This window comes from Pinus tabuliformis, chromosome X (genome assembly GCF_031772625.1).
Source record: "Pinus tabuliformis cultivar Carrire ecotype Pingquan chromosome X, CPIR1, whole genome shotgun sequence".
In the NCBI taxonomy this organism is placed as follows: Eukaryota; Viridiplantae; Streptophyta; class Pinopsida; order Pinales; family Pinaceae; genus Pinus; species Pinus tabuliformis.
In genome coordinates, this window is record NC_142308.1 from 16,169,347 (window position 1) to 16,182,170 (window position 12,824).

General features: G+C 33.3%; 1 protein-coding gene across 1 annotated transcript; it reads left to right on the forward strand.

The window, feature by feature from the left end:
* Positions 1–6,404: 6,404 nt before the first annotated feature.
* On the forward strand, positions 6,405–7,433 carry LOC149138080 (uncharacterized). The gene has a single exon (XM_089450237.1). The coding sequence runs from the start codon at positions 6,405–6,407 to the stop codon at positions 7,431–7,433; it is 1,029 nt and encodes a 342-aa protein (XP_089306363.1).
* Positions 7,434–12,824: the final 5,391 nt, after the last annotated feature.

Below are 12,824 nucleotides of genomic sequence, written 5' to 3' on the forward strand. Positions count from 1 at the left end.
GCAAAAAGAAACCAAATCAAAACAAGGCAAAAGAAAGAAAAAACCAAGTTTTCAAGAAGTTTTCTTCAAAAGAAAAAACAAAAAACAACTTTTCAAAAGTGCTCCAAATACTATTGAAAACTTTGAGACTGAAAAATAGGCAACAAAAACACTTTGCAAGTTATAAACTCAAAACGAGCGAAAACTCAACAAAATAGGTGTTTCAAGATGCTCTTAATGACCAAAAAGCAGCAAAAAGAGCTTGGTGACAATGATCAAAAGACCAAGAAAGACAACTTTCAAAATCGTCACTCAACAACTTTCAAAAAGCGAGAAAAGAAAATGGCCAAAAGATGCAGTTTTGACACAAAGAACGAAGATCACAAAGATAAAGTTTGTCACAAAGATTGAAATCAATTTTTCTGATCTGGAAGACCAGAACAACCAAGATTCTCAGAAAGAAATCTCATGTGCTCAAAGACAAATGATAACACTTGCGGCAAAACAAAAAAAAGACCAAAACTTTCTACAACAGGAGAGAATTCGGAACCGAAAACTTGTTGCAAAACCAAACACTGACAACAAAAATTGACTCCTTAGGAAACACTCAGACCAACAAACAAATCTTCAGAAACAGAAAGACTTGACAAAATCTTGGAAAATTAGGGTATACGCAACTGTGTCAATACAAAACGGCGTGTATACGCGATTCATCCCAAAGAAACCTGCGTATACGCAGGTTCATATGGGGAAACTTGCGTACATATGCTACTGTAACCTAAAAAAACTGTGTATATAAGAATTCACAAGAGAAAGCAAAAAAGAGGTCTGAAGAAACTGCTCAGTCTTAAAGTCTGAGTTCCTACAGGAACACACAAACCAGTTATAGCAAGAACACCAGTGGCTGAGCCCTGATTGGCTTAAAATAACCCAAACTAGGAACAAAAATATTGTTGTCCCCAATGGAGTCGCCAATTCTGTTGAGGGACAAAGTCCCCTAAGGTTTTGGGTCAACACCCTAGTAGAGCGGGGGTTATCTACAGTAAAAAACAAGCATTCCACACAACCATGATACTTAAATAAGAAAACTACGCAAAGAGAGGTGCACTGGGGGTCCTTCGTTCGGGTAGATCCAGCCAGGGTCCAAACCCTCTTGGAGTTCCTCTCAATCCTTGGACCTGCAAAACAACAAATCAAAGAAGCATAACAATATATGGGCCAAGTATCATATAGAAATCAATTTCATAACATATTGAAAGGTGGTTAGTTATACAATTGAAACAATTACTCATATGTAAACCATAACAATAACATCATATGCATGAAGAAGATTGATTTCGGGAACAAGACAAATGCTTTTTTATTGCAGATAACTAAAACAAAGCAAGGAATGATATCACCTGAATCTTCCTTTTGCTGGCTCCAAGTGGAACCATCCTCCGGATCTGTCTAATCCCAAGTCTTCAAAAGGCTCCTTCCATGACTCACACAAAGATATCTCAACTAGTGAAATAACATCATAACTCAAGGAAACAAGGGTTTCCTATAATGGGAGAAGTGTTGGAAGCATAAGGATCTTCAGACTTGATCACGGATAATCTCAGCAGAGTAATTTTCTCTCTATTCTCTCCTCCCTTAGGCCTTCCCATTGAAGCCTTTTTATACTTCTCCCAAAGTAGTTTTCTAGTTGGGAATTCATTGAGAAGAGTTGGGCCACGGGCACTAATAGGTAATCAATAGGTAAAACCCGTGATCTCCGCCAAAAGTTAAGGAGATTTAATTTTTTTAAGTGTTTTAAGACATATATGTGGGTTGGGTATACACTGATCCACGTACACATGCGTTTAGCTCAGGGCAATGTCATGTACAGGGAGTAAAACACTGTTTTTTAAGTATTTGGACCAGGTCTGGAAGGAGGGGTTGCCCTAGGCCATAAATGTAGCATCACAAATATCAACGGTGAGATTTGGAGCTATAACACCAATTACATTAACTAGGGATTTTTAAGTTTACAAGCCTGTAAGTGACATTTTTTCAATAACTTTGGGGCCAACGTAGCATAAATTGGCTCCTCGGTCTATTAAAATGGACACAACATAGCTATGTATCTTAACTTCAAGATCGATCTTAGAGGGATGATATTCATCTTGATGATCATACAGTGCTGCATTAATCCTTGGTATGTTTCACACCATTTCACCAAACATGTACGCTTCTTGAATGTTGGCATTTTGTTAGCCCTTGGAGCGATGAGGACAATTTTTATCGTAATGAGGCTCTCTGCAACCCCAACACTATAGTGGGGGATTTTGATGTTGACTGAACTTAGGTTTACTGGAAACTTCCATTTGCATGCTTTCCCCTGGTGATTTTGTTTTCTATTTATTCTTTTGAGTAAATTTACTTTATTGTTTCCGGTCTTCGCATTTTCATATTCTGAAAATTTATCTATGTTTTTACTAGCCCAACTCTCACTTCCTTCTCCTTTTGATTTCATCTGTTAATAACATATTTGTGGTTTTCGTATGGTCTCGTCCATTATTTTAGGATTGTCAAATTCTAGTCATTCTTTCATGAAGGCTGGTAAACTACTTAGAAAATGTTGAAATTTGGCTTTTTCTTCCCGAATGTAAGGTACTGTTGAAGCCTTGAACATCACTGCAACAACATGGGGGATGACCACCCGGTCCGGACCTTAAAGCAGCTCCTTTTCCGTTTGGAATGGTGGTTTCGACTGGTTCAACTAGGTCCAGTTACCTTCTCTCAATCTCCAATGGCTTTAAAATATGACTTTCATTCACCAATGGAAAAGAGACATCAGATCGTCCTTCTTGCTGATCAGGCAAGAAAGTGATCCTTAAGCTGATTTAGGGCTCAGCCAATCCACTACTAAAGTTTGCCTCTTTGGGAAAAGAACTTAAAAGAATGTAGAATTTACTCTAAATGAAAACTTGTTCTAAGGTGCAAGTAAAAGAAACTATCTTAATCCTATCTCAATTAGGCAGATATAGATCTAACCTAACCAAGAGCAGGTATTTAAAATATTGAGATTTAAATGTCTTGTTTATAATGAATATCAAGTTAATGAAATAGTTCAATTAACTGACATTATGGATACCAAACACATCCTATTAAGACCTTTTAATTGAAATAATCAATCAACAACACTCAGAAAGTAGTTCACAGAATGATCTTGATCATTTAATCAGTAACTTGAATAATTAAACAATAATATGCGGAAGAAGTTCACAACATATCAATATTTATTCATCCAATATTAAAAGACAGATTTATGAGTAAATAGTTACTTAGAAATCAGAATTCAGCTCATAAGAGCAGAGATAAATAACAACATAAAATAGAAGCAAATTACCCATACCGACAAAAGTGCACAAATATGTAAGTAAATTGACACCATTCCTGTTATCACAAAATAAAACTAGCATTTAAAATAATAGTATTTGAAATACCAATTTATTGAATCCATTTCTCTAGCTCTGGTCTCTAATAGTCCTTTACAATGCCCAAGCTTCTGCTTTCAAAAGCAAAGCTACAATAGTGCAAACTCTGTTCATTATACATAACTCAGGATGTAAAAGAAAAACCTCAATAATCTCCAGATCTGAGATTCCACTCCTCCCACCTACAACTCTAAATCCCTATTACAAAAGTACTTTTAGAATTCCAGAATTGCAGAGGAGAACCACCTTTTTTACATTCTGCAATCTTCTATTTATAATATTTGCAAAGGAATTCTTGAGAGAAAAGTTTGTTGAAGAGAAATCTGTTCAATCCCATTTTTATTTGCTTAAAATTCCAATCTTTTATTGTTGGAGCTTTCTCATTGATTGAGATCTTTTTTCTCCATATCTCTTCTACTGTTTTCCTACAAAAAGAAATCAAAATGAATTGAAATGCAACAATAAAATCTAAATATCATTTCTGGCATTAAAACAAATCCAATCAAATTCTATTTAAATAAATAATTGAAAATAAAATATAAGCTCTTTATTGATGCCTGGGATGGTTTGATTGGCCAAGGATATTATTGATGAGCGAATCTGCAATTTAGAAGAGGCTTGGGCAAATGAAAATGAAGAAAATAACTCAGAAAATTGATTTTTTTTAAGAAATTCGGAGCTTGATCTTCTGCATGATTTTCGACCCAATAAATGACCAAATTTGTTAGTGAAACCTCCTTAGAAATGTTCTCCTTGATTTTATCTTTTCAATGAGCCGTCCTGGGCCTCCTTTGGCCAAGTATAACTCAATCTATGAGCTTCCAAAGTTGATGAGTCAAATCTGGCATAATTCTGTTGCTGGGCTAAAAATCAGAATTTTTAATTAGAAATTTAATCCTAAATTAGATTCTAATTATCTAATAATTAATTCTAAATTAATTATTAACTAACTAATATATACAATTAATTCTAAATAATTATCATCTAATTTAGAAATTAATTAAGTTACAAAATTAAATTAATATACAAATGATTTGAAAAAATTTATTTAAATATAATTAATATTACAATTCAAATTATAATAAACATTATAATTAGAATATAATTATTATAATATTAATTAATACAAAAATTAATTTACAAACCATTGGAATCAATCCAAACCTAAAACCCATAAAACAAACCATTGAAATCAATCCAAACCCATTAATACATCCACGTGAGATTATGGAGGGATATGGTGAGTGGAGTGTGAGGTGAGGGTGAGTGAGGTGGAGGTACGGGAGGCATAAGGGGTGAAAAACTTTGTATTAAAATCTTTTAACACATCGCATTTGGCCTTATCGCATATCGCATTTTGGGTTGTCAAATGTTAAGGCTTTTTAAGAATTTGCGATAAGACTTTGCGAGAAGGAAATTTGCGAGAATTTTTTTTTTTAATAAGTGTTTTCGTGTTCTGGGTCTCGGGGGCTATGAAATCAGAATTTTTTTATTAAAAATCTAATCCTAAATTAGAATTCTAATTAACTAATAATTAATCCTAATTTAATTGTTAATTATAAACTAAACTAATTATTTAATAACTATTATTAATTAATGTTAATCTAATTAATTAACATAGTTAACTATTTATAAACTATTTAATATTAATCTAAATCATATTTAAGTTGATTGTTAGAGATTTCAGCAAAATCACATAGAGAATCAACTGTCGACACGTTTCGAACCAACTAGTGTGGTTCATCGTCAAGACAAGTTGAGAAACAAATCTGAGCGATCCGTTAAATAGAGTATGCAGGTCCTTCAACGGCTATATGAACAAGCAACGGTTAAAAAGTCCTTTAACGGTTATAATATGTAAATATAAATATATTTTTATTATTATTTTAGTTGTTATTATTAATTAATTAATTAATTAATTATTTATTTATTTACAGTAATATTATTGTATTATATTAACCTCAAGCTAATATTACTATATTAATTTTAAATTAACATTTTTGAATATTATTATCAATAATAGATAAGGGTAATTTATATTTTAATTTTATATTCTATTATTATTATTATTATTAATTTTTGTTTATTTATTTATTATTATTATTAATTATTATTATTATTTTTATATCAAATTATTAAATTGTTGTCATTAATAGTAATATTATTGTAATAACCTTTAGTAATATTATAAGATTAACTCCAAGCTAATATTATAATGTTAATTTCCAATTAATATTAATAATATTAGTCTCATGTAAAATTATTATTATTTTAATTTTTAATTTTTTATTATTATTATTATTTATTTATTTATATTATATATATATATATATATATATATATATATATATATATATTTTAACATATATATATATATATATATATATATATATATAATATATGAGTGAAATGAATAAAATTGCAATAGTTAATTATTAATAATCCAGGTCTAGGGTGAATAATTAAAAGGGTGATATTACTATTACTAAACCAATGATATCAAGAGAAAACAACGACCAGCTGAACAAATAGAGAGGGGTCAGGCGAAGAAGAGGCTAAGGTAAAAGGGCTGGGATCCAACACCTACTAATCTTCCAGCCGTCATCCCTATTGAGATTCAAAGGTCTTTTCTCGATCTTAAGGGCTTCCCTCAATTTTCGATGGTGAAATCTCTCTAGCTTTTCCTTTCCCCTGTCTGTTTTTAGTCTCTTAAGTAAGGGTCTTAATTTTGCCTTAGCTCCGAAGAAAATTCCAGTTGAAGACATCATCTGTAGTGTGGAATTTGGTATTAAGAGCCTTCCGGATAAAACTAAGGACACGATTAGGCAAGATTGTGCCGTGGCCCTTAGGAAGGCAAAACCGCCCCGTAGTAATATCAGCAAAGCTGAGTTTGAGGCTCTAAAAACCTTAAACCAAAATTGCAATATTGTTGTCCTAAAAGCCGATAAAGGTGGGGCAGCAGTCATGCTTAACAAGGATGATTACCGATCCAAGATGTTGGATCATCTTAACAATAGTGGAAGTTACAAAAAGCTGTCCAGGAATCCTTTAAAGAAGGTTTCAAAGGCAGTTGCTCTTGCTATCAAGTCTTGTAATTTTACTGATTCTTTTTCCCAGAGGCTCATAGAAAGCAACCCCATCACCCCTAGGATCTATGGCCTTCCAAAGATCCACAAAGAAGGGGTTCCCTTAAGACCTATTGTCAATACCATCAGTGGTCCTACTTACCTTCTTGCAAAATTCCTTGCCTTAAAGCTTAGACCATTGGTTGGTTGCACAAAGTCCTTTGTAAAAGACTCTGCGTCATTTGTTGATGGTCTTAAGAAGGTGAAGCTTGACCCCGATGATATTCTAGTTAGTTTCGACGTAGTCTCCCTTTATACTTGTATTCCCATCAATGAGGCCATGGAAGTTATCAATAGGCTCACTGACCCTGATACCGCTCGGTTAGTTGAGTTATGTCTTACTTCCACCTTTTTTAGCTTCGAAGGAGAGTTCTATGAGCAAACTTGTGGGGTGGCCATGTGCTCCCCCCTATCCCCAGTCGTCGCAAATCTTTTTATGGAAGATTTCGAGTCCAGAGCTTTGTCCTCAGCTCGTCTCTTGCCAAAGCTTTGGACGAGGTTTGTAGATGACACTGGTGTCGTTTGGTCTCATGGTCATGATGAGTTGGATCTCTTCTTCCATCATCTCAATGAACAATCCTCCGCTGTTAAGTTCACTATGGAAAAGGAAGTCAACAGTTGCCTTCCCTTCCTAGATGTTCTCATCTCAAAGAATATTGATGGTTCCTTCTCCCACCAAGTCTTTCGAAAAAAGACTCACACCGACCAATATCTCCACGCCAGCTCTCATCATTTCCCTGCTCAGAAGTTAGGCGTTCTCAACACGCTGGCTACTCGTGCATTAAGAATATCTGATGAGAAAAACTTAGCGAAGGAGAAGGCTCATCTCCTGGATGCTTCGTTAAAAATGGTTACAGTAGAAACCTAGGTCAAAAAGCCTTCCTCAAGGCCCGGAAGGAGCCCTCTGTCCAAAAAGATCCTAAAGACCGGATCCTTGGTGTACACCTCCCCTACATCCAAGGAACCACTGATAGGATCATCAGGATTCTTAAGAGGCATAATATCCCCTCGACCTTTAGACCTCTTAACACCATCCGTGGCTCGCTGAGATCTGTTAAAGATCCTGTCGACCCTAAAGACATGAAAGGGGTCTATGTCATTCCCTGTTCCTGCGGGGCCCCATACATTGGTGAAACTGGTCGCTCAATTAATCAAAGGATCAATGAGCATGTAGCAGACTTGAGGCATGGTAGGGCCAAGTCCTCAGCCCTGGCTGAGCATGCCGAGAAAACTAAACATCAAGTCTGTATCGAAGAGGCTCAAGTTATCGCAAGAGTGGCGCAATTTCACCATCGAAAATTGAGGGAAGCCCTTGAGATCGAGAAAAGACCTTTGAATCTCAATAGGGATGACGGCTGGAAGATTAGTAGGTGTTGGATCCCAGCCCTTTTACCTTAGCCTCTTCTTCGCCTGACCCCTCTCTGTTTGTTTAGCTGGTCGTTGTTTTCTCTTGATATCATTGGTTTAGTAATAGTAATATCACCCTTTTAATTATTCACCCTAGACCTGGATTATTAATAATTAACTATTGCAATTTTATTCATTTCATTCATATAATAAAAAAATAAATAAAATAAAATAAATAAATATATATATATCTATAAATTAAAAATTAAAAATTAAAATAATAATAATTTTACATGAAACTAATATTATTAATATTAATTGGAAATTAACATTATAATATTAGCTTGGAGTTAATCTTATAATATTACTAAAGGTTATTACAATAATATTAATATTAATGACAACAATTTAATAATTTGATATAAAAGTAATAATAATAATTAATAATAATAATAATAATAAATAAATAAATAAACAAATAAAAATTAATAATAATAATAATAATAGAATATAAAAATAAAATATAAATTACCCTTATCTATTATTGATAATAATATTCAAAAATGTTAATTTAAAATTAATATAATAATATTAGCTTGAGGTTAATATAATACAATAATATTACTGTACATAAATAAATAAATAAATAATAATAATAACTAAAATAATAAAAATAATAAATATATATTTATATATATATTTATATTTACATATTATAACCGTTAAAGGACTTTTTAACTGTTGCTTGTTCATATAGCCGTTGAAGGACCTGCATATTCTATTTAACGGATCGCTCAGATTTGTTTCTCAACTTGTCCTGACGATGAACCACACTAGTTGGTTCGAAACACGTCGACAAATGATTCTCTATGTAATTTTGCTGAAATCTCTAACAATCAAGTATGGATCACAGAAGTCTAAACTCTTTCATATTTAAGTTTTGATTTAATTTAATTAATTAAATTTATATTTAAATTAATTAATATTTAAAACTAATAAAAAAAAATTAAACTATCCTACCACTATCCTACCTCTTCACTCATACGTTAATGTATTTAACCATGAATTTAAATCAATTCAAAATAACCAACGTGAGAATGGCTTTAAATTAAAAGTCATGGTTTGACTTCTTCCCGCATCGCACAAATGGTTTGACTCCATGTCGCATCGCATAAATGGTTGAATCGGGTTGTAACAATTGAGGACCCCGATGCGATAGAGCGATCGCATTGAGACTTAAACACATGGTATTTTATTAAATTTTGGTTAATGCTTGAAGAGCCATCGTGTATCGAGGAATGAAGGTCATCTGGTTTTTTAAGATGTGCATGTTATTAGAATTGTGATGGTTGCGATATGCGATGTAAATTTTTGTTTTTATATTTGTATATATTAAATTTTATTTTAATTAAATTAATCATATTAATTTAATTAATTCAAAATTTAATATTAAACATCAATTTTTATTTTTGGTTTTATTTTAATGAAATTAGTTATGAAATTATTTAAACTACAGCCATTCCGGGAAAAAAAAAAAAAAAAAAAAAAAAACATTTTTAACCCAGACTAGAATAAATAATGGGACTTTAAAGGAGTACCATTTTCAAACCAGTTGACCAAATGAGGCAAAACAAGCGTCAATGGGAAGCTTATAAAAAATCAATTTTAACAAAGCAATCAAAATAAGAATCCAAAGAAAATGAAAAATTAACAATCGCATAGGATAATCAAATAATTAAAAATCATAAAAGGCATTTAGCCAAAAATTTATAGAAAGAATCCCTATTATTTGAAGTGAACAAGTCAAAAATGGGGGGTTGTGTTTTTACCACAACAGGTACATACCATAACAGGGATGTGAATTTGGTTACAAACTCATCCATCGTGAGTTGTCTTAAACGGAGATCATGAAATTATTTTGCCTTATCATCATAAAATTTCTTTGTAAAGTACTTCTCCTTGAAATGTTTCTGGAAGTCCCCCCAAGTCACCTCTTTTTCAGTGATTATGTGAACAATCTTAACCTCTTCCCACCACATCCTAGTCTTCCCTTGAAATTGATAAATGGCTAATCTCTTTTTTAGATTATCATCATATTCATAAATTTGGAAATATTTATTAATATTGCTCAGCCACGCCTCAACAACATCCTCCATTTTCTCATCGAAAACTTGAGGCTTAATCCTTTTAAACTCTCCTTTCAACTCGATTTTATGTTTCTTATTTTGATGGTAATCAGTCACATTGTTAGATCCTTCCTCATTTTCCCCTTGTATCCTTCCATGTCCTAAGTACGACTCCCTTCAGGAGAATTTTTGCCCCTCTATCTTTGTTCCTCATCTCTGCGATTATCGTCAGAGTTGGGTACATTGTTCCGATGATTTCGGTGATCAGAAAGGATATTTAGGAGCTTCCCCTGATCATGCATCAATCTTTCATTATCTTCCCATAGACTGGCCATTTCATTCCTTAACTATTGAACAACTTCCAACAGCATGAGACTGGGGTTTTGCTGCCCTGCATCCAATTGTACCCATATCTCAGGATTGGCTCCTGAAATAGGTGTACCTCCAAATCCTCTCCACATTTTTCCTTCTCTCTCTCTCTATTCACAACATATATGTAAATTATTAATGAAATGCCCAAATAGGTCTCAGTATTGAAACCATCGCTCTGATACCACTTGCAACACTCCACACATTACACCATAAGGTAAATAACATGAGATATTTACTAACAATTACATTGTCATAATTCTATACATAATCTAGCCATTTGTTCCTAATTCATATACATAATTATGTATTTATGTATATCTCTTATCAGAAATCAAGAACACATTGATTGGAAAATAAAATATAAATGATGTGAACGAAGCATGCACCATTAGTATGAAGTAAAGGTTGGTGTGATACGTTGCATTAGTCTGAATTTAACATTCTGATACCCAAAAATTCATGGGTTATTAATCTTGTGGTATATGCTTTTCCTTGGTACAAGTATTAAGTGTCGATTACGCGAAAACCCTTCATTCTAGTGTACCTCCACATGGTAACTTCACTTGGAATCCAACTTACTTACCCTCAAACATGGTTAACCTTAGTGATGTTAGGAACTCTCTAGAAGGAATCTATTCAGCACTTTCGAGGCATTGAATGCACTCCAGGTGGAATGATACACACCGTTCAAAAATTATGGTTCACATCTAATGGTTTACCTTGTGGGAGGATCATTGGTGGAAACAGTCTCCCTCTTAGCTCCTCCCAGTACCGCCATTCTCCCTGTCGAGGCTTGGCTCTGCAAGCGCCATGCCTCTACGTTCTAGTTTCTACTACCTTGCTACTCCTCAGAGGGGTTACCCATCCGAGATTAATTCATAAATGGTTCTACCTTACTTTTCCTTTTTCATTAAACTATTACGCACCCGACTTTCAACCACTTACACAGGTGTTTGGAAAAAATTGCAAATGGGTTAGGGTTTATGATAACAGTGTCAGCTTCTTCCTTCAGGTAAAGTCTTTGTTTCCAATACAGTAGTTGTTCAATTGTTTTCTTCAATGTTTAAGGTGTATTTCAACTCTTTTAACCCTCATTGGTGTTTCGGTGCTAGGTCTACCTCTAATGCCCCAGGTCTCGTTGAAGAGTCAGGTAAAGATCTTTGACCAGTTCATGTTTGAATAGGGTTGTGATCTAGTTTGAAGAAATTATTAACTTGCGTTTCTATTGACATTTGAGAAATTATGTTCACTGATCTCATTTCTTTTGGCCTTCTGGTAGGTATGGCAATTAGGTTATGATGTAACCATTTTTTTAATCTGTGGTCTAAGGAACTCATTCTATAGGATTCTGATACCACTTCTCTCTTGGATTCCCTTCTCTAGGTTTTTATTGGCCTTTGGCAGCTCCTTTAATGAAGTCGAATTGTAGTCGACATATGATGCTTTTTAATTTGGACTTTGAAATTAGGGTTTTTCTTTCCAGTATTGATGTTTCTACCCAGTGAACAGTTTAGTTTTAAGGATTAGGGTCTTTTCTTGCAGTACATAATAGATTCCTGAACTCGAAATGATTCAACAGATAATTCTACTTGAGACTTGTGTTTGATTATAATTGGATTTATCAATTATAGTTCTCCATATATTGCCTAGGAGTATTATTCCTTTTTGACAAGGGTTGTATATTTTATTGTTTCCAATACATTAATTAAACCTTGGTTAAATTATGCTATTGTTCCTTTCTAATTTCTCATTGTGAGTTCTAGTTGCTTGCATGTATTATCGCACAATTTCATCATTATATGAATGTGATGCTTTATTTCATATATATTTATAATTCTTTTCCTTGTTGAACAATATAACTATCATGTAAATTTAGTTGTTACTTTCTTGTATATTATGTGGATCGAAATTTACCCATGTTAAAAAATTACTTATGGGCTCAGCTTCTGGCCACAATGTTTCTTATTTCCTTCTAGGAGAAGGATTGTGTCCTAGTGGCCTCCAAGTTGCAGGGATACTAACCTATCCCATGATATTATAAATTTCTCATCACTGGTAATTTTAGTCAAAGCCTCTGGGGTTTCATGCAATCACCCTTAACCATTGGCAACGACTTCTTTTTGGACAATGTTGGGGTTACCAACTTCTGCATTATTCGACCAGGTCCACACTGGCTCTTTACTCAATAATATATGACTATAATTAATTTCCATATTGTTTATAGACTGTTTGATTTCCTAAACTAGTTACATAATGCATATCACAATAATTTCATTTATATTACTATTCAGAAGGTTGTTTCAACAGTTTCCTCCATCTGTTTTGATTAGTTCATGAAATAAATTCAATCTTTTAAAGAAAACAAGGACAACCAAGACCTATTAGATTGCTCAGGGTTCATCATTCTTTCATAT

Coding starts and splice junctions, on each gene's coding strand:
- LOC149138080 (XM_089450237.1), top strand. CDS start 6,405: ATGCTTAACAAGGATGATTACCGATCCAAGATGTTGGATCATCTTAAC.